The 22,058-nt window shown below is 40.5% G+C and overlaps 2 protein-coding genes across 3 annotated transcripts; both read right to left on the bottom strand.

Annotated features, from left to right (window-relative positions):
* Positions 1-4,955: 4,955 nt before the first annotated feature.
* LOC135548686 (GTPase IMAP family member 8-like) lies at positions 4,956-11,927 on the bottom strand. Of its 2 annotated transcripts, none has more exons than XM_064978516.1 (7): positions 11,729-11,927; positions 9,861-9,960; positions 9,031-9,756; positions 8,113-8,832; positions 7,741-7,865; positions 6,752-7,439; positions 4,956-6,612 (listed from the first exon to the last, which is right to left on the bottom strand). In XM_064978516.1, exons 2-7 carry the CDS (start codon positions 9,886-9,888, stop codon positions 6,326-6,328), a joined length of 2,574 nt encoding a protein of 857 aa, XP_064834588.1. In that variant the 5' UTR covers positions 9,889-9,960; positions 11,729-11,927; the 3' UTR covers positions 4,956-6,325. The 2 variants fall into 2 exon arrangements, with proteins under 2 accessions (XP_064834588.1, XP_064834589.1); XM_064978517.1 differs by having other exon boundaries at positions 9,861-9,946.
* Positions 11,928-17,777: 5,850 nt separating this feature from the next.
* On the bottom strand, positions 17,778-22,047 carry LOC135548683 (uroplakin-3b-like protein 1). The gene is made up of 6 exons (XM_064978515.1): positions 21,850-22,047; positions 20,408-20,575; positions 19,933-20,164; positions 19,743-19,825; positions 19,508-19,637; positions 17,778-19,349 (listed from the first exon to the last, which is right to left on the bottom strand). Exons 1-6 carry the CDS (start codon positions 21,905-21,907, stop codon positions 19,154-19,156), a joined length of 867 nt encoding a protein of 288 aa, XP_064834587.1. The 5' UTR covers positions 21,908-22,047; the 3' UTR covers positions 17,778-19,153.
* Positions 22,048-22,058: the final 11 nt, after the last annotated feature.

Raw genomic sequence — 22,058 nt, 5'->3', positions numbered from 1 at the left:
CATTTAGGATGTCATTTTAAATGTTTTAATTTTTTTGTATTCATAATCATTTGTTTCATCATTATTATTACTGTACAGTACATCATTTGTATTAATGTAGTCATATTTATTACTCTAAACCAGTTCTTTAAATATGAAAACTTTTGTTTCATTCTGTTGAGACATTTTCATTGGCTAAATGTTTGGCCAAATTATGTTCCACCTGTAATGTTGTGTTTGCCACAACATAATATCCCGTAGGCCTACCAGAGTGAATCATATAATCTTACAATATAATTATTATCTTTATAAAATAATATATAAAAGAAACGTACGAAGTAGCCTCCTTCTGTACGCCTATACCAGTATAGCAGACGCAGTCAGGCTAGCCTATCTGACACGGATAATGAAATGCATGTCGGTGTTGTAGCATGCCGGCGACATATCTTTCTCTCTCTCTCTCTCTCGGCCTATGCTTCTCTCCCTTTATATTACATTCTTATATTGATATCAAACAGTGGAAGCCTAAGCATGCAATGCCCTGATGCATTTAGTGCTCAAATCCCAGACAGTTGAACCGTGAGGCGGACAATTTATTTCAGGAAAGTAAAAACCAATGAAACAATAGACTATAAAGTGTTTTAATGATACACATCGAAACACAAGGAATAGTGTTTTTGCCATTTGCTATAGGCTGCTTTTAAGGACATGTAAATGTGGATAATTTGGCCAATATTTTTTTCACACCCATTTCTAAACAATACCACATAATGACAAAGTGAACACGTTTGTAGAAATTTTTTGCAAATGTGTTGAAAATGAAATACAGAAATATCTCTTATACGTAAGTGTTCACACCCCTCACTCAATACTTTGTAGAAGTACCTTTGGCAGTGATTACAGCTGTGAGTCTTCCTGGGTAAGTCTCTAAGAGCTTTGCATGCCTGGATTGTGCAATATTTTCCTATTATTCTATCATTACTAAAACATTTTGAGGTCCAGTCATAGATTTTCAAGTATATGTAAGTCAAAACTGTAACTCGGCCACTCAACATTCACTGTTTTCTTGGTAAGCAAGTCCAGTGTACAGTCGTGGCCAAAAGTTTTGGGAATGACACAAATATTAATTTCCACTACGTTTGTTGCTTCAGTGTCTTTAGATATTTTTGTCAGATGTTACTATGGAATACTGAAGTATAATTACAAGCATTTCATAAGTGTCAAATGTTTTTATTGACAATTACATGAAGTTGATGCAAAGAGTCAATATTTGCAGTGTTGACCCTTCTTTTTCAAGACCTCTGCAATCCGCCCTGGCATGCTGTCAATCAACTTCTGGGCCACATCCTGACTGATGGCAGCCCATTCTTGCATAATCAATGCTTGGAGTTTGTCAGAATTTGTGGGTTTTTGTTTGTCCACCTGCCTCTTGAGGATTGACCACAAGTTCTCAATTGGATTAAGATCTGGGGAGTTTCCTGGCCATGGACCCAAAATATCAATGTTTTGTTCCCCAAGCCACTTAGTTATCACTTTTTCATCACCAAACTGTTCCTGGGTGGTTGGGAGAAGTTGCTCTCGGAGGATGTGTTGGTACCATTCTTTATTCATGGCTGTGTTCTTAGGCAAAATTGTGATTGAGCCCACTCCCTTGGCTGAGAATCAACCCCACACATGAATGGTCTCAGGATGCTTTACTGTTGGCATGACACAGGACTGATGGTAGCGCTCACCTTGTCTTCTCCGGACAAGCTTTTTTTCCGGATGCCCCAAACAATCGGAAAGGGGATTCATTCAGAAGATGACTTTACCCCAGTCCTCAGCAGTCCAATCTGCTGAATATCAGTCTGTCCCTGATGTTTTTCCTGGAGAGAAGTTGCTTCTTTGCTGCCCTTCTTGACACCAGGCCATCCTCCAAACGTCTTCGCCTCACTGTGCGTGCAGATGCACTCACACCTGCCTGCTGCCATTCCTGAGCAAGCTCTGTACTGGTGGTGCCCCGATCTCGCAGCTGAATCAACTTTAGGAGGCGGTCCTGGCGCTTGCTGGACTTTCTTGGGCGCCCGAAAGCCTTCTTCACAACAACTGAACCACTCTTCTTGAAGTTCTTGATGATCCCATAAATGGTTGATTTAGGTGCAATCTCACTGGCGGCAATATCCTTGCCTGTGAAGCCCTTTTTGTGCAAAGCAATGAGGACGGCACGTGTTTCCTTCCAGGAAGAGGAAGAACAATGATTCCAAGCACCACCCTTCTTTTGAAGCTTCCAGTCTGTTATTCAAACTCAATCAGCATGACAGAGTGATCTCCAGCCTTGTCCTGGTCAACACTCACACCTGTAACGAGAGAATCACTGACATGATGTCAGCTGGTCCTTTTGTGGCAGGGCTGAAATGTAGTGGAAATGTTTTTTGGGGATTTCAGGATTTCTTGTTCATTTGCATGGCAAAGAGGGACTTTGCAATTAATTGCAATTCATCTGATCACTCTTCATAACATTCTGGAGTATATGCAAATTGCCATCATACAAACTGAGGCAGCAGGCATTTTGAAAATTAATATTTGTGTCATTCTCAAAACTTTTGGCCATGACTGTGGATTTGGCCAAGTGTTTTAGGTTATTGTTCTGCTGAAAGATAAATTCATCTCCCAGTGTCTGGTGGAAAGCAGACTGAACCAGGTTTTCCTCTAGGATTTTTTATTCTGTACAGGATTCCTTCTTTTCAGTATGTCAATTAGGTTAATATTGTGGATATTGGAATAACTACAATGTTGTTGATCCATCCTCAATTTTCTCCATGCAACGTATTACGTGACTTGCTACTTCGGCTTGAACTTATTTAGGCTTACCACAAGAAAGGGGTTGAATTCTTATTGACCCATTTGAAAACAGATCTGACTGCCAAATGGCGTGTGTACTGGGAGTGGAGTCAGGTGCAGGAGAGCAGAATGTTGTGAACAGGCGCACACTTTATTAGGCAGGAGAAACCAACAGACGGACGCCACAGTCACAGTAATATTGTATAAACACAATAACATACCTCGTGAAATAAAACATGGAATAAACGCATACCAGTAAAGCGGGACAACATAGACACGTAACACAAAACAATCTCACGCAAAGACATGAGGGGGAACAGAGGAATAAATACATGTAGTGTGATTGGGGAATGATGTGTGCACCAGGTGTGCAGGGAACAAGACAAAACAAATGGATAAATGAAAAATGGAGCGGCGATGGCTAGAAAGCCGGTGACGTCGACCACCAAACGCCGCCCGAACAAGGATAGAGGCCGACTTCGGCGGAAGTCGTGACATCGACAAAGCAACTACTTAAACAATTAATTTTAATACAGATCTCAGGAGGTGACTACTTTTCAGAAACTATTGGATTGACTGTCTTAATTTAATGGTAGGGCTGTATCTGGAACAGCATGTTGAACATAGAACTATCATGAATAGAGCACACACAATCTCCTATACTATTCCAATCATATTGTCATATTTGTTCTACACAATACATTTCTATGTGAACATTCTGTAAATGTTCTCCTGAATGTCCATTGCCCCAGGAGTACATTATCAAGGCAAACCAATTAAACAATGATATGTTAATTGTATGTGACGCTCATCTACTGTATAACTCTTTCAACATACCATTGAATAGTTTGAGCACTGCAATGAATTTTATGATACCTGAAAATACTGCAGAGTAATTCAAAACCATTTGCAAATGTTGCTTAGCAAAAACAACTTGGAATCTGAGGGTAAGTGTTATTGTTTCAAACTCACACTACATCATCTTTAAAGAGATAGTTTACTCAGAATACAAACTAACACAATTTTCCTTCTACCTTGACTGTAATTGATTTATGAAGGCAGTTTTGGGATATTTGGTTTACTTTCGACACTTAATCAATCAATCCTTCAAATGTATCAATATTCGTAAATCAAAAATCATCCTAAAAGGCATCTGGTAGATTAAATTAAAACAGTATGGGACTAGATACAGAAGTAAAGCAGAATGGGTTATCACTTTTAACACGAACAGGTGCAGTGCTTGCTCACTATTAGAAACTTGCTATTTTATTTATACAACTACTAAAAACATGACGTTCCGGCCGTCAATGTCCTTAATCAGAATAGGTAGGATAGTGGATGGGGAAGGGCTTAAGCTTACTGATAGGGAGGATAGACCCATAGGCCTTTTCTCAATTGGATAAAATCCTCAGTGACCCTGAAACTGAAAAGTGGTTGACAAATGTAGGAGAGTGTCAATTCGTTATTAGGTGAATGAAGGATTTTCCTACTCTCTTCAATTGCCTCCTCTGGTGGAGGATGCTCAGGTGTATCCTACTGTGGAAGACATTTGAAATCAGCCACACCTCCTGCAAACGGCTGATGTTTCTCAGAGGAGAAAAGCATGCTTGCACACATTTTAAAATGATCCGCTAATTATACATTTATCTATAAAATGTATAGCACTACTAGCTGCACTTCTTTTTACCACTTTACACATGTATTTTTGGATTCCACCCCGATAAACATAATTTGCTAGTGGAGAAGGAGTCTCATTTCTTACAAGCGCCTTTGTTTCCACGTTTCCTTTCCTCGCTTCCTCACTGAGGAGAGGAAAGGATGGGAGGAGATGATGCGAGGAGTTGATAAAATTCAATTGAGGAAAGGCCACAGTTCCCTCTGGTGGTGTCCACTCTACACGTGAGAGAAAGGGATTCCATAACTGCAGATGGCAGTAAATCACCAACCTTGGCTTTTTGTCTGTTCAGACAACACACTCCCGGTAGTAGTGTACACCCTTTCAGTGTGTTAACCAACTCATAGAAGTAGAAGGAATTGACTACTTTTAAATGGAGGTAAGACAGTCCTTCCGCTCATAGATGATGCATGTATGAACTACAGATTGACACCTCCAGCCCAAAGCGAGAGGTTTAAAAAATACTTAGTAGTCTCCAAAGTTCCAAAGCATATCTTTAACTTTATTATCCCCAAAAAGTTAGTCATTTGGTCCAAAACCATACAAAAGGGACATAAAAAAGAACAATAAATATACAGAGATGGGCAAAGATACTTTTGCCAAGTAATGTATCTAACTAAAACACCAAAACTACCACTGCAAGTAGCCCCCAAACTACAACTACATTCTCAGTAAAGGTTGCATAAACGTTTGACTTGTTATGACTGTTTTATGTGGTTGTTTATCAACCTCAGTTGCTCTTCATAAGAGTGTCTGCTAAATTACCTAAATGTAAATGTGCAAACTGAGAACTATTCTAATGAGCTCTGCCACAAACAATTTGTATTTTAACAAAGATTTTACTTACGTTTTTTTGATGCCAAACCCACCACTAGTGTGTGTGTGGTCAAAGAGCTTGTCTATCGGAGGACGCATGACTTTCAACCTTTGTCTCTCCCGAGCCCGTACGGGAGTTGTAGCGATGAGACAAGATAGTAGCTACTACAACAATTGGATACCACGAAATTGGGGAGAAAAAGGGGTAAAAAAATAATAAAAAAATAAAATACATGGTTTTTTTTAAATAGTAGAATAGTAGTATATAGTAGTCACATACATATCTGATCAACATATCATTTGTTAATTGGTTTGACTTGATAATGTACACTGAGTATACCAAACATTAGGAACACCTTCCTAATATTGAGTTGCACCCTCTTTTGCCCTCAGAACAGCCTCAATTCATTGTGGCATGGACTCTACAAGGTGTCGAAAGTGTTCCATGTTGACTCCTATGCTTCCCACAGTTGTGTCAAGTTGATGGATGTTCTTTGGGTGGTGGACCATTCTTGATACACATGGGAAGCTCATAAGCATGAAAAACCCAGCAGTGTTGCAGTATTTTTGTCTTGCCCATTCTGAATGGCACACATATACAATCCATGCTTCAAATGGCTTAAAAATCCTTCTTTACCTGTCTCCTACTGATCATCTACACTCATTTAAGTGGATTAAACAAGTGATATCAGTAAGGGATCACAGCTTTCCCCTGGATTCACCTGGTGAAACCAAGAGCAGGTGTTCCTAATGTTTTGTACACTCAGGGTATATGTACACAAATACATGGAAAGATACAAGTAATCTGCCACCATCTTCAACTAAAAAGAAGAATATCAAGAAACCCCCATGACAATGCTGAAATATCCTGCAAGAACATTTGCTTATGGCAATTCTCGGATGAGGTCCTGATATTATGCCCCAGATGTGTCAAGCCAAGGCAAGAGCTTGTTCCAAGAACAGTACATGTGTTATGTATTTTCTCAAAAGTAAGTATTACTTTCTTACTCTTAGTATTGTCATTTTGAACTATGCTCAATGTGAATTCCTACGTTTGGTTTTCACCCCATAAGTGTGGGCCTCTGACTTTGCAGGACTATCCAACATCCTTGCCCTTATCTTGCCGTCCCCCAGACTCTCCTTGACTAGATTCTCCCATCGGTCCAGAGATTCGCCCATGTAACTGACTGCTGAACTCATAGTGCCGTGCCCAGAGGATGCCGCAGATCTCCCAGCATACTTCACTCTCCATTCAGACACCTTGGCATGTGCTCCATAATTTATGTAGGAACTCCCAACTTCAGAGGGAGTCTCACAGCTCACTGAAAACCAGGGCAACAAACACTGTTAGAAGATCCCTTTGACTGGAATACCCAACAATAAATGTTAAGGATTCTAAGAAACATTTCTAAGATTAAAAAAAATCAAAAACAGATTTGGAAAACGTAATGTCAAACGTACTGCTGGGGATGAAGAAATCAATGCTTTCCTTCCCCCGTACAAATGGCAGTTTGGATTCCTCTGGTTCTACCACCACTGCCTTCAACATCCGCTCTATGAGTTCCTCTTCTCTCCTGTTCCATTCCTCTTCGGTCATCATGCCCTTTCCTGCTAACCAGTGAAGCATTGGCTTCTGCCTACTCTTCTGTTCAATAGTGAAACTGTGCCCTTTGTTACGTACAACCATCTCCTTTACCTTCCTCAACAGTGTTGTGACCTGAGAGCTATCATCCCAGCCACGGCAGTTCATTACATGATACCTGTTCCCACATTTTTCAACAAGTTGTTGGAGTGCCTCTCCTTCTCTCTCAATATATTCCTCAATGGCTCTGTCTCCTAGCCAATCTCCCCAGGTGAACAGCACCATTGTGTGTCTCCAGACTTTCTCAGTTAATAGCCCAAGGTGCTGCTCTACTGCTTTGAGGTCTCCCTCTGAAAATGGTGCAGAAATGGGAATGACCAGAAGAAAAGCATGGGGGCCAGGTGGACAGAGAGAGACACTGCGCACCACTTCATCTTGAATCCAATCTTGTGCATCCTGTGGGGTTCTCTTCCACCAGCCTGGTGTATCTACAACTTTGAGCTTCATCCCAGCAACTCTCTTTTGTTGCATTACACACTGCATAGTTCTGTTTTGAATTCTGAATTCCTAAATATATCAACAACAAAAACATTTATAATCAGAATAATTAAGCAGAAAATAACTTTACCTGTATTTAGGAGTTACCAACAGGGGAATGTCATAAACAAACATCACTTTATGTTTTTAATTTCAACAAACTCCTTAGTATTAAAGAAACATTTCCTGGGTTTTAATTTCCACTTTAATGATAGAGACACTTTAAACGATAGTTACAGTTACAGGACAGGAGGACCCAAAATCTCAAAGTATGTTGCACTCATACAGTATCTGAAGGGATATAGAGCAGGGTGAATTCAAGTTTCCATACCTTGGTCAAAGCTGTCGGAAACAACTCTCCAACCAGTATTGTGTTTCCTGCCACACTCTTCCCAGCCTCTCTTCTCCCAACAAGTACAATTCTCAACTCGTCCTCAGAGAATATTTGTTCCTCCCCTTAAAAATAAAAATATACAATTTCTGCATGCTCTTGTTACAAAAAAAAAAAACTTTTCTTCTATTTCCTCAACTCAAGGGTGTATACAAAGACTAATTCCAAACTAAATCAATAACAAATGCCTTTTTTTAAACCTAGGAGATATGCACAAATGTTTGTCCACAGAGGAAACAGAAACAACCATGTAGAAGTGGTGAAAGTAGACATAATCTGTTAGTTTTATGCTTAGAATTCAAATAAACTCACCTTTAAACAGTTCTCTGAGTGTCGTCATTTGTCTCTGCACCTTCATTTTGATCTTTTGAGCTCTTTCTTTTCCAGCCCTCTTTTTCTGTTCCAAGTCTGCTGAAACATCTGTGTCAATTTCATAAGGACAACCTCTGTTTTCTGCCACCATCTCCTCTACTTTCTCCAGCAGCTCGATTACCTGTGTTGCATCACTTCGATTCTTGTTGTCAAAAACATGGTATCTGTTACCACATTTCTCAACGAGCCACTGAAGACCCTTCCCTTCACTCGCAATGCGCTGCTCAACAGTTGTGTCTCCCAGCCAGTCTCCTCGTGTGAAGAGCACAATCGTGTGCTTCCAGACTGCATCTGTGAGGAGACCCATGTGCTCCTCAACAGCTCTCTCATATGATTTGTTGAATGCTGTTGCTAAGGGAACCACCAGAAGGATCGCATTGGGTCCTGGAGGACATTGAAACACACTGTGCACTATCTCAAATCTATCCATCTTGGAGGTGTTCTGTAGAGAACTATTGTAGTGCCAGCCTGGTGTGTCAACCACCGTAAGCTGCCTCCCTGCTACTTCACCATGTCTTGTCACACAGTGCACTGTTCTTCTTGTATTATCAGCAACATCAAACACACCTTCCCCCAGAATGGTGTTTCCTGCTGAGCTCCTGGCAGCCCATTGTGCCCCAACAATCACAAGCCTGAGGTATGTTGGGCTAGTTGCCTCTCCTTTAAAATTGAAAATAAATCAGAAATCTACAGGGAGGATGCAGATCACATGCTCTGAGGTAAGAGAAGGGGTGGTTTCTCCTGTGTTATGCAATTTTTCTGGTACTCAAGAAGAAACTATATGTAGGTTTCATTCAATCTATATGCAGGTTTCATTCAATCTTGTCCTTAGTATTTCACACACACAATTAAGCTCACCTTTGATCAGCGCTCTGAGTCTGGTCCTTTGTCTCTGTACCTTATCCATCATCCGTTTGGCTACTTCAATCACTGCTAATCTCTTCTCTTCCAGCTCTTCAGACAGAGCTTGGTTTGTCTCATAATGATTGCCATTGTTTCCTGCCACCATTTCTTCTATCTTCTCCAGGAGCTTTGTGACCTGGGTGTCATCACCCCTGTTATTGACATTCAAAACATGATACCTGTTCCCACACTTCTTAATAAGCCATTGAAGATCCGGCCAATCGCTTATGTGTTTCTGTAAACTTCTGTCATTGGGGGGAGTGATTGTACTAAACAGCACAATAGTGTGTCTCCAGACTCTATCATTGAATAGCTCCAGGTGTTCTTGTAACGATCTTTTGAATATGTTGGGAAAAACGGTGTCCACGGGAATGACCAAGAGAAAGGCTTGGGGTCCAGGATGACATAGATATACACTTCTCATGATTTCCAATTGATCCAATTTGGGAGTATCATCTGCAGGATAACTCCACCACCAGCCTGGGGTGTCAATCAAAGTTATCTGCCTCCCATACACATACCGTTGTCCGCTCACACATTGGGCAGTTCTTCTTCCTGTCTCAAAAATGTCTCTGCCCAGGATGGTGTTTCCTATTGAACTCTTCCCGCTGGCTTCTATATCCCACATCTGTCTTCCCCCAATTAGCACAATCTTCATCTCTGACCGATGGTGGGTCTCCCCTGTCAAAGAAAGAGCTCAGTATATTCCTGAGACACTCCTCAAATGGGAATGAGTTTTTCTTTTACAGGGTACTGTATATCCTGAACATTGCCACAGAACTTACCGAGGGAGGGAGGAGCCCTACTTGCCATTTTGTGTTCTCCACACTTCTTCCTCCTTAGCCGTCACTGGCAGGAAGACGTATTACTCCTAACAAAACAAAACTGACAGACATTATGTTTTTATGAGAAATTTGACTAAATGAAGCACATAATAGAACTTTGAATGTTGCATCGACATCAAATTGCTCTCAAAATTAGGTATTTTTCGAGATTATGTTTTTAGACAGATATACATCATACCCAAAGGTGCTTCAACAAAGTACTGGGTAAAGGGTCTGAGTACTTATGTAAATGTGATATTTCAGTTTATTTATTTTTGTACCCACTTTTTCTCCACAATTTTGTGATCTTGTCTCATTGCCGCAACTCCCCAATGGGCTCGGAAGAGGCGAAGGTCAAGTCAGGCATACTCCAAAACAAGACCCGCCAAACCACGCTTCTTAATTAACACCTGCACGATTAACCCGGAAGCCAGCTGCACCAATGTGTTGGAGGAAACACTGTTCAACTGAGGAAAAAACGTCCAGCCTGCAGGCGCCCAGCCCACCGCAAGGAGTCACAATTTAATCAATTTTAGAATAAGGCTGTAACGTAACAAAATGGGGAAAACGTCAAGGTGCCTGAAATACTTTCCGAATGCACGGTATACCACGGCTAAGGGCTGTTCTTAAGCGTGACGCAACGCGGAGTGTCTGGATACAGCCGTTAGCCAGTGGTATATTGACCATATACCACAAATCCTGGGGTGCCTCTTTACTATTATAAACTGGTTACCAACGTAATTAGAACAATAAAAAGTATTTTTTTGTCATACCCATGGTATATGGTCTGATATACCAAGGCGTTCATCCAATCAGCATTAAGTGCTCGAACCAGGTTTATAATTGTAAATAAATCCTTTTTGCGCATGTGTATAACTGTAGATAAATCCGACAGGAGAGTTTGAGTGATGAAAATTGGTCAGAGGATCTAGAAATCTTTAAGCAAGAAACACTTGGATGTACATTAAAAAAACGAATGTTACATTATTTTCTGGTAATTGTGCTGTTATTATGTGCCAGATGTTAAGACTACAAAACATTACAAACGGGTTTCAACAGTTCGCTGCCCGCACCCGCCCGCCCGACTAGCATCACCACCCTGGACGGTTCCGACCTAGAATGTGGACAACTATAAATACCTAGGTGTCTGACTTGACTGTAAACTCTCCTTCCAGACCCATAAAAATTGACCAACAGATAGAAGTTTGAAGAGGGGTTCCTGCACCCTTACAAAAAACATATCAAGTTTGAAACTGCAGTAACGACTGTGGTGTTTGGATGCAGTATTTGCAGCTATACTGCACACTGACTGCAGTATTTTTTCACAAGGGCAGATACAGGAATACCCTCATACTGGAACGGCCCGAAATTAGGACCGCAATTGCACCCCTCTCAGTTTTTTGGGCGACCCGACCACATTAATCTACAAATGTGAGTGTAAATCTGAGAAGCGGTAGACCTGTTCTATGTGCACCATTTCTTTGCTCCCCTTTATTAAAATTGTAGTTTTACTTTCGGTTTTGTACACCAGTTTCAAAGTGCTGAAAATTGGATATTTTGGTTATTGAAAATATATTTCTCACTGCTTTAGATGGCACAATGATTCTGCACACTATACATTGCTCGTTTTGTCACAAACTGAAATTAGACGAACCATTCAAATTTCGGCAACTGGGAAGTGTACGCATATTGTAAAGTAGTATCAGTAAGTGGTTTTTCATGTTTAAATACTGCTAAGTTATATGTCAAAGGTTTGTCGTCGCAGAATGGTAATAAACAGTATATAAAACAAGATCCTTGTGTTACGCTAAATGATTTAAGCAACTTACCATATGTTAAATGAGATGACTTGGTACAATATCTTGTCGCAAAGTCAACAAAAAGAGGAGCAGGTGAAAGTGAAATCTGAACACACACACTGGCACTAACTTTCTGAGTCTGCATTCCAGGGTTATATTTCGAAATATAACATTAGATTCACGATGTTTAAAGGCACAGTCAATTTAGTGTAACTAAAACTTCTGACCCACTGGAATTGCGATACGGTGAATTATAAATGAAATAATCTGTCTGTAAACAATTGTTGGAAAAATGACTTGTGTCATGCACAAAGTAGATGTCCTTAACCGACTTGCCAAAACTATAGTTTGTTAACACGAAATTTGTGGAGTGGATGAAAAATGAGTTTTAATGACTCCAACCTAAGTGTATATAAACATCCGACTTCAACTGTATGTCCAAGACATCGCAAATATTTTTGCGTTGATATTGAGACTGTTAAAATGGACTATCATCTAGGATCCAGGTAATACACTTGTGTCCCCTGTGCATAGCCGCGGGAAGTAGGGGTGCTGCAGGTCCCTTTAAAAAATCAACTTAAAAAACTAAAATATATATACAGTGTCTTCGGAATGTATTCAGGAATGTACTTTTTCCACATTTTGTTAAGTTACAGCCTTATTCTAAAATTGATTAAATAAAAAAAATAAAACGCTAATCAACACACAATGCCCCATAATGACAAAGCGAAAACAAGTTTTTTGATTTTTTTTTGCCAATTTATAAAGAATAAAAAACAGAAATGTCTTATTTACGTAAGTATTCAGACCCTTTGCTGTGCGACTCGACATTGAGCTCAGGTGCATCCTGTTCCCATTGATCATCCTTGAGATGTTCCTACAACTTGATTGGAGTCCACCTGTGGTAAATTCTATTGATTGGACATGATTTGGAAAGACACATGCCTGTCATTATAAGGTCCCACTGTTGACAGTGAATGTCTGAGAAAAACCAAGCCATGGGGTCAAAGGAATTGTTCGTAAAGCACCGAGACAGGATTGTGTGGAGGCACAGATCTGGGGAAGGGTACCAAAAACTGTCTGCAGCATTGAAGGTCCCCAAGTACACTGTGGCCTCCATCATTCTTAAACGGGAGAATGGCCTTGGTCAGGGAGGTGACCGAGAACCCGATGGTCACTCGAATGGTGAGGGTAGGAAACAACATCTCCACCCCGCAGATCCTCAACACTGGGGTCCCACAAGGGTGCGTTCTCAGCCTTCTCCTGTACTCCCTGAACACCCATGACTCAATCATCAAGTTTGCAGACGACACAACAGTGGTAGGCTTGATTACCAACAACGACGAGATGGACTACAGGGAGGAGGTGAGGGCCCTCGGAGTGTGGTGTCAGGAAAACAACTTCACAGTCAATGTCAACAAAACAAAGGAGATGATTGTGGACTTCAGGAAACAGCAGAGAGAGCACCCCCCTATCCACATCGATGGGACAGTAGTGGAGAAGGTGGAAAGTTTTAAGTTCCTTGGCGTACACATCATGGACAAACTGAAATGGTCCACCCACACAGACAATGTGGTGAAGAAGGCACAACAGCGCCTCTTCAACCTCAGGAGGCCGAAGAAATTTGGCTAGTCACCAAAAACATTCACAAAATTTTACAGATGCACAATCGAGAGCATCCTGTCGGGCTTGTATCACCGACTGGTACAGAAACTGCTCCACCCACAACCGCAAGTCTCTCCAGAGGGTAGTGAGGTCTGCACAACGCAACACCGGAGGAAAACTACCTGCCCTACAGGACAACTACACCACCCGATGTCACAGGAAGGCCAAAAAGATCATCAAGGACAACAACCACCCGAGCCACTGCCTGTTCACCCCGCCATCATCCAAAAGGCGAGGACAGTACAGGTGCATCAAAGCTGGGACCGAGAGACAGAAAAACAGCTTCTATCCCAAGGCCATCAGACTGTTAAACAGCCATCACTAACATTGAGTGGCTGCTGCCAACACACTGACTCAATATCTAGGCACTTTAATAATAAAAAATCAGATGTAATAAATGTATCACTAGTCACTTTAAACAATGCCACTTTTTATAATGTTTACATACCCTACATTACTCATCTCATATGTATATACTGTACTCTATACCATCTACTGCATCATTCCTTTACACTTGTGTGTATTAGGTAGTTGTTGTGAAATTGTTAAATTACTTGTTAGATATTACTGCACGGTCTGAACTAGAAGCACAAGCATTTCGCTACACTCGCATTAACATCTGCTAACCATGTGTATGTGACCAATAACATTTGATTTGATTTGACAGAGCTCTTGAGTTCCTCTATGGAGATGTGAGAACCTTCCAGGAGGACAACCATCTCTGCAGCACTCCAACAATCAGGCATTTATGGTAGAGTGGCCAGACGGAAGCCACTCTTCAGTAAAAGGCACATGACAGTGCGCTTGGAGTTTGCCAAAACTCCTAAGTTGAAACATGGTGGTGGCAGCATCACGCTGACGGGATGTTTTTCAGCGACAGGGACTGGGAGACTAGTCACGATTGAGGCAAAGATGAACAGAGCAAAGTACATAGAACCTTGATGAAAACCTGCTCCAGAGCGCTCAGGACCTAAGACTGGGGTGAAGGTTCACCTTCCAACAGGACAATGACCCTAAGCACACAGCCAAGACTCCACAGGAGTGGCTTCGGGACAAATCTCTGAATCTTCTTGAGTTGGCCCAGCCAAAGCCCAGACTTGAACCCAACCAAACATCTCTGGAGAGACCTGAAAATAACTGTGAAGCTTCGCTCCCCATCCAACCTGACAGAGCTTGAGAGAATCTGCAGAGAGGAATGGGAGAAAATCCCCATATACATGTGTGCCAAGCTTGTAGCGTCATACCCAAGAAGACTCGAGGCTGTAATCACTGCCAAAGGTGCTTCAACAAAGTACTGAGTAAAGGGTCTGAATACTAATGTAAATGTGGTAGTTCAGTATTATTATTTTTTTTCATTTGCAAAAATGTATAGAAACCTGTTTTTGGGCCTCCCGAGTGGCGCAATAGCTGTGCCACTAGAGATTCTGGGTTCGAGTCTAGGCTCTGTCTCAGCAGGCCGCAACCGCGTGACCCATGGGGCGGCACACAATTTGCCCAGTGTCGTCTGGGTTAGGCCGGCAGGGATGTCCTTGTCCCATCGCGCACTAGCAACTTCTGTGGCAGGCTGGGTGCAGTGCTTGCCGACACGGTCGCCAGGTGTACGGTGTTTCCTCCGACACATTGGTGTGGCTGTCTTCCAGGTTAAGTGGGTATTGTGTCAAGAAGCAATGTGACTTGGTTGGGTTGTTTCGGAGGACGCACAGCTCTCGACCTGCGCCTCTCCCAAGTCTGTACGGGAGTTGCAGCGATGAGACAAGACTGTAAATACCATTGGATACCACGAAAAAGGGGTAAATTAAAAATATATATTCTGTTTTTGCTTTGTCATTATGGAGCATTGTGTGTAGATTGATGAGGGAAAAAATGGTTTTAAGCAGTTTTAGAATAAGGCTGTAACATAACAAAATGTGTAAAAAGTCAAGGGGTCTGAATACTTTCCGAAGGCACTGTATATTTTTTAGAATCACAAAAGTAGTCCACTGGACCTTAGACGTGTAATGGTTTTCTTGTGGGGGAAGAGAGGCGGACCAAAATGCAGCATGGTTAGTTTTGTGCATCTTTAATAAAGATGAAAGTATGACAATCTACAAAAAAAGAAACGTACAAAAACCAAACCAGTCCTATCTGGTGCCACAAACACAAAGACATGAACAATCACCCACAAAACCCAACACAAAACAGGCTACCTAAATATGGTTCCCAATCAGAGACAATGACTAACACCTGCCTCTGATTTAGAACCATATCAGGCCTAACATAGAAATGGACAAACCAGACACACAACATAGAATGCCCACCCAGCTCACATCCTGACCAACACTAAAACAAGGAAAACACACACGGACGATGGTCAGAACGTGACAAGACGTAGACGTCTGTAGCACAGGGAAAACATATTTTCAGCTTTTCTGCTTTGGCAAAAAAAAGGTACTTATAATTAAGAACAGTATCTTGCAGGATTCAATTGTTGGAATTGTAAGAGTTGTTGCCCTGTCCCTTTCTCTGTGATTTGTCATTCTATTGGAATCCAGAAAGAATAAAAACCTGTCCTCCAACATTTACATAAAAAAAGTGCAAAGTTATGGGCAAAGACACAAAACATCCACATCAAATTTTTCTTCATCAAATAACATGGAAACAACCACTTTGTGCAGAATTAATTTGCCATCCTTACAAACCACTTAATGTAAATGTACATTACTATATTATACATATCAATCAATCAAATGTATTTATAAAACCCTTTTTACAGCAGAATATGTCACAAAGTTACATAATATATATATATATATATATATATATATATATATATATATATATATATATTATTCACAAAAGTAGTGCACTGGGCCTTTACTAGCCCTGTATTAGCAGATGACAGATGTCTTCAGTGCGCACATTTTCCAACAGCAAATCGCAGCCCCACCTCCAAACTACTTCCCACGGCTATGCACTCACTACTGTAAATTGCTCTGGATAAGAGCGTCTACTAAAAGGGAAAAGGAATGAATAGACCATTTCAGTTTCCACATAGAAATACGTTGCATTTCAAGAAACTCTAAAACATACAGTACAGGTCAAAAGTTTGGACACCCCGACTCATTCAAGTGTTTTTCTTTATGTTTTACTATTTTCTATTTATGGACTGTGCACACCACAGAGCGGACTGACAGGCTGTGTGAAGGCAAAGTTGAGCATGGTTCTGTGTGTAACTTTTGCGCTCTTTCACTGAGTTGTAAAAGTAGCAGAACAGAAGCTGGCTACTCTTTAGATGACTAATGTGGCTGGCAAGGTAACTGTTGTTTAACTTAACAGGAAAAACTAAACTAGTGTTTATTCGCAGTGCTGCGCTAGTATTGTAACTGACATGTAACGTTAGCTAATGTTTCATCCCCTCTCGACTGAGGTGAATGAATATGCTACGCTAGTGAGTAGCAACCACAGCCAGGTCTGCTCTAGCCTCTATTTATCAGTCAGACAGCGATTTGAGTTGGCTATTATTACTATCTAACAGCAGTTGTTTGTATGGAAATGTTTTGCAGCCTTTGTTTTGTCCCGTTTCAGAAGTTAATGAACTTGGCAAGCGTTCACCAGTCGATGTACCGTTAGAGAGAGAGCTGGTCAAAAGTTGGCTTACATTAGCTATTATTTTTGTCTCACTCAAACTTGACCTGAATCAAACGATGAAACAATCGGCCAAACGATTGAAGATTGATATTTTTTTCATTGCAATGTGAGTTTTATTAGTCAGTATGGCAATGTAATTTTATTGATCTGTTAGTTTGCCTGGCTAATTCCCTACTTTTCACACTGACACAGTAATAAACAGCTCTAACATTACAGACTTCACTGTCATGGTGCACAGTAGAGGTCTGTGTGGGACCGATTTATTCATCCTGCTCCCGCTGGCTTTCTGTCTGACTCCCATCCGCTGCAAGAACTTGTCCCAAGTGCAATTTTGCAGTATATTCAGTGAATGATTCAAAGTTCCATCTTGAATTGATGCTTAAACCTATAGTAGCTACGTGACAGCTACTTAAGCTTAAAGCTACCATCTGGGATCTGGGAATAACTGGTCATTTCAATTATTGCAAAACAATATTGATTATTGAATTATCATGGATCTAGTTCAGTCTTATCAATCACTTAAATATATTTAATAATCACTTACCTAGCTTGATGTCTGTGGGCATTTTTGCTTACTTTTGTTTTTCTAAATAGAGATGGCTAGAAGGGCCATGTGTCATAAAGAATTGTGTCGAAATGTGCTTTAGATGCCCCCAAACATGGGAGGACCAGGGAAAAATGGGAGGACTCAGCGACCCTTGCACTGAGATGCAGTGCCTTAGACCGCTGCACCACCTGGGAGCCCTAAAATAAATCATAGGTTGACTATCAATAATATAATAATACCTTTAGCAAAAAAAAGTGTATTTTTAATTTACAATGATGTAGGATCTATGAGAATAGAAAGGTACAGAACGTTTGTGGAAAATCACAGCACAGTTTAAAAATATATGGCACATAGAAATAAAAACTGGATGGTGTTCAGAGGTAGATGGGAGGAGTTGAGTGGAGCTGAAGGATGGGAATGAAAACCAACAAAGGATAACTATTGTAAAATATACTGTGTCTGTAAAATGTATATCGTATGTATAAGCTGGAAGTAGAAGCCTAAGTGTTGTTGTCCATTAGTTTACTCTAATTAGGGGAGGGATGCTAGGGTTAGGGGAAAATAATAAAGAAAAAGAAATATTGGAAATTATGCATTAATGGCAATGCTGGTAAACGCTTGAATACATTTAGGTTTTTTTTAAATCACAAAAGTAGTGCACTAGACCTTTACTAGTCAATCAATCACATGTATTTATAAAGCCCTTCTTACATCAGCAGATGTCACAAAGTGCTATACAGAAACCCAGCCAAAAAACCCAAACAGCAAGCAATGCAGATGTAGAAGCATGGTGGCTAGGAAAAACTGCCTCGAAGGGCAGGAACCTGGGAAGAAACCGAGAGAGGAACCAGGCTCTGAGGGGTGGCCAGTCCTCTACTGGCTGTGCCGGATGGAGATTATAACAGTACATGGCCATGATGTTCAAACGTTCAAAGATGACCAGCAGGGTAGGCCTCCGTCTTGTGACCTTAGCGTACGTGTAGGTATGTACGACAGGACCAGATCGGAGAGATAGGTAGAAGCAAGCCCATGTAATGCTTTGTAGGTTAGCAGTCCTTTATTACTAGTCCTTTCAGCACAGGCATCACCCCCCAGCTGTCATTTATGTTGATTTAAAATGTTAAGGGGTTAGCTATTATCTGACAAAGTTTGGTAAACAAATTTTTTTAGTGTTCATTTTCATAGAATGACCCATTTACACACCACACAGCAATGATGACAGCATATAGGAGATATGAGAGAAATTGAGTATTATGAACTTCTCTTTCTATTTTGATTATTGTAAAAAGGGAGAGAAAAAACTATAACTATATGGTTCAAAAATTGAGTTTTGATTATCTTGGTGCACTCAATTGCATATTATTTTGTCTAAATAGATTATATTTATGACACAAGTCATTGCCTCCAAATAAATTTAGCCTATAACGTGTATTTAACATTGTACTTTAAACATAGGACTCGACTCCGGCTATTTTAAATGAAGCAACAAAATTAGACCTCTAAATAGCTATCAAACCCCCAGCCTTAATAACATAAACATATTGATCATGAATGACAGTAAGAAATTGATGTTATGTCAATGAACCACTAAGTGCAACATTTTCCTCTCATAAACACTACAATTCTGTGGCTGGTTTTTTCAAATCATAATCAGTGTAGCTCTTGAGCCTAATGGGGCTAGTGACTGTGGGTCTCTGTGGCTCATCCTCATAAGCACGGTTTACATAGGGGGAAGGCTCCTTCAAGTTGTGAGTGTCATACATGCGCACTGATCCTGGAACTTGGATTTTCTGTTTCTCCTTCCGACAGCAACTGCAGAGGACATAGAGGGTTGGAGAAATCAATGAATGTCAGGTAGCCTATTAGATACATGCTAAGTAGCCGACTATGGAAATGGAAATGAACATTGTGTCTATGAACCCTATGTCTATGAAGTTTAACTGGGAAAGGCAGTAGGTAATATGACTCACAGGACATAGATCAGCATGATGAGCAATAGCAGCAGCAGCAAGGCCAGGAAGGAACACAGGATAGATGTAATGACAATCATGGATGCAGACCTTCCAGCAAAGCCATTATCAATGCTTTCAAGGTCTTTCACTGGAGGAATAGACAACGGTGTTGTTTTAACGTTTAGCAGAGGTACATGGAGATTTATGATTTACTGAATACTGTAGATTCAGAAAATATATGGGAAGTCCTTACAAGGGTAAAGAGTGATGTTGTTGGACCACAAACTCTCCGCAACAACTGTTTTGTTCTCTGGGTTGATAAGAACATACCTAAATCTGAAATAGTGGAAGAACATAATTTAGGTTGGTTGCGTTGAATTCACACAATGGTACTTCAACTTAGATCCAAAGTCAATGCACTGTGGTGAAGGAGGGGTTCTGACCTGGCAGTGGAGCCAACAGGCAATATTCCATTACAGTTCGGAGTGGAACAGCTACCGTCAGAGCCAACCCTGAAGTAGTCTGTTCCAGCGACGATGGGGCAGGGGTAGTCTTTCTGAAGCCCCAACTTGGTCAGGAAGTATTTCTTCGAGGTGTTGGAAGAGAAGGCGGTTGGATAAGGAGAGAGGGTGTCAATGAAGGACCTGCTCTTGTCGGCATCATAATTGCTGACTCCTGTTGAAATGTAACAAGGTTGTAGAATAAGAAAGAACAAAAATTGCAATACTGTGCTTTCTTTGTCTTTGTTCTGTATGTGAAGTACAACATACTGTATCTACTTTGGTGCACCAAAACGTTCTGAAATGTTGACATTGCATGTCTTTTTCTTTATAAATCAAAGACGGAAGAATGTTCAATTGCTCTTCCTGTATGCCATTTGGTTTTATATTTCCTATCAAATGCAGAGGATTCCATTACCTGTATCTATGGCCGATACGAGCCATAATTCACAGGTAGTAGTAGAATTGCAGGGCAAATTGAACAGACTGTCGAAGTAACAACTTGGGGACGTCAGTATCACTGAATTAGTGGTCAGTTTCGCAGCCAGGCTGGAAGGGTTTATTGCAGGAGTGTTGTTGACTGATACTGTGAAAGGACAAAGAAAAAAACATTTGGTTAGACTATTCCCAAAAACTATTGATAATTTGATCATTACAATGAAAGAGAACGTTTTCTAGTCTAAACCGTTTCCTCTTTGTTTTTACAGATTCTTCTTCTACCTGAAATGTTTCAACACACATTTTGGGTGTGTCGAGTGAAACTGCTAGACGGTTATATAAAAACCCTGTAAAAACTGTTATGGACTTTCTATCCAACTTTGCATCAATATATTTAATTAAAATGACACATCTGTCATCTTGGCCCAATTTCTCAATACTGGCCAAACCAGTGAGGGAGGTCAGGTTATTGTGCAACATGAGACGTCACACTACTCATGTTTAGTCATGCCAATTGGATCTGAAAACTATACCTAGTAATTACGTCTCCTCCCAATATTGTAGGTGTTCCATTCAGCATACCTTGTGAGTGTGTTTTCCACGCGTATTTAAGTGACTAATTTCTGCAATGTTGTTCAACAGAAACTCAGCATATCTGACTAATACTGGTGGAGCCAGCTTGATAGTTTCACACATTAAATCTGAAGAAAGGTTGCTCTCTTATAGTACACATTTTGTTTTATGGAACCCACCTGTTTTTCAGTAAAAACTCTGACACGTATGCTTTCCCTGTAGCCAACTGAATACACAACAGGAACTCCAAATGACACTAAACTTTGCAAAACAGTTACATGCAGCCTACATTCAATGCCAAAAAAAACACATTTCAAATCCCCACTTTCTTTAATTGCTGTGATTTGTTTTAATAATTATCATCCATTAAAAAAATATATGAGCTACCATACCAGGTCTCAGGAATGGCTAATTCTGGAGATCCCTTTGATCTCAACATGAGTTAGCTAAATCGGATTTGTTTGGGTTTTTTACACCTTACTTCTGGATTATCTCCAAAGCTCTCTAAAATTGGAAGGGTTGGTTCCTCTAGGGCTGATTGAGGACATTTTTATTGATTTGATTTGTTTGTTTAATAATGATTTGCTTTTCTTGTATTGATGTTTATAGTGTATATTAATGTATATGTTTGATACAGGGCTCATCTGTAAAAGAGACCTTAGTCTCAGCATGACTCCCAGTCAAAATAATGGTTAAATAAATACTAACTTGCATAACTGAAACTGAGGTAAATACCTTTAAGATCATATGTGAAAGATAATCCTGGATATTAATAACTTTAACAATCCACAAAAAACCTATTCAGACACTCGACATATTGTGAATATTACAACTGAAAAATCCACTTACTTTGACAGAACCCAGTACAGACAGACAGGCACAACACTACATAAAATAGTAATGCCATTTCTTCGAACACTTTGGTATGCTGTATGTTGCTCACTGCGCCTGGGAAAGTGACTGAACTTAGCTGATGTGAACCGTTCCTAAATAGATTCCCAACCCATCCCTTTTTAAAAGAGAATGAATCAAACACAGGTTGGTCTGTATGGGTGTGT

Source organism: Oncorhynchus masou, chromosome 11 (assembly GCF_036934945.1).
Source record: "Oncorhynchus masou masou isolate Uvic2021 chromosome 11, UVic_Omas_1.1, whole genome shotgun sequence".
NCBI classification, from domain to species: Eukaryota; Metazoa; Chordata; class Actinopteri; order Salmoniformes; family Salmonidae; genus Oncorhynchus; species Oncorhynchus masou.
The sequence above is the reverse complement of the archived record's forward strand: the minus strand, read 5'-3'. Positions and strand labels throughout refer to the sequence as shown.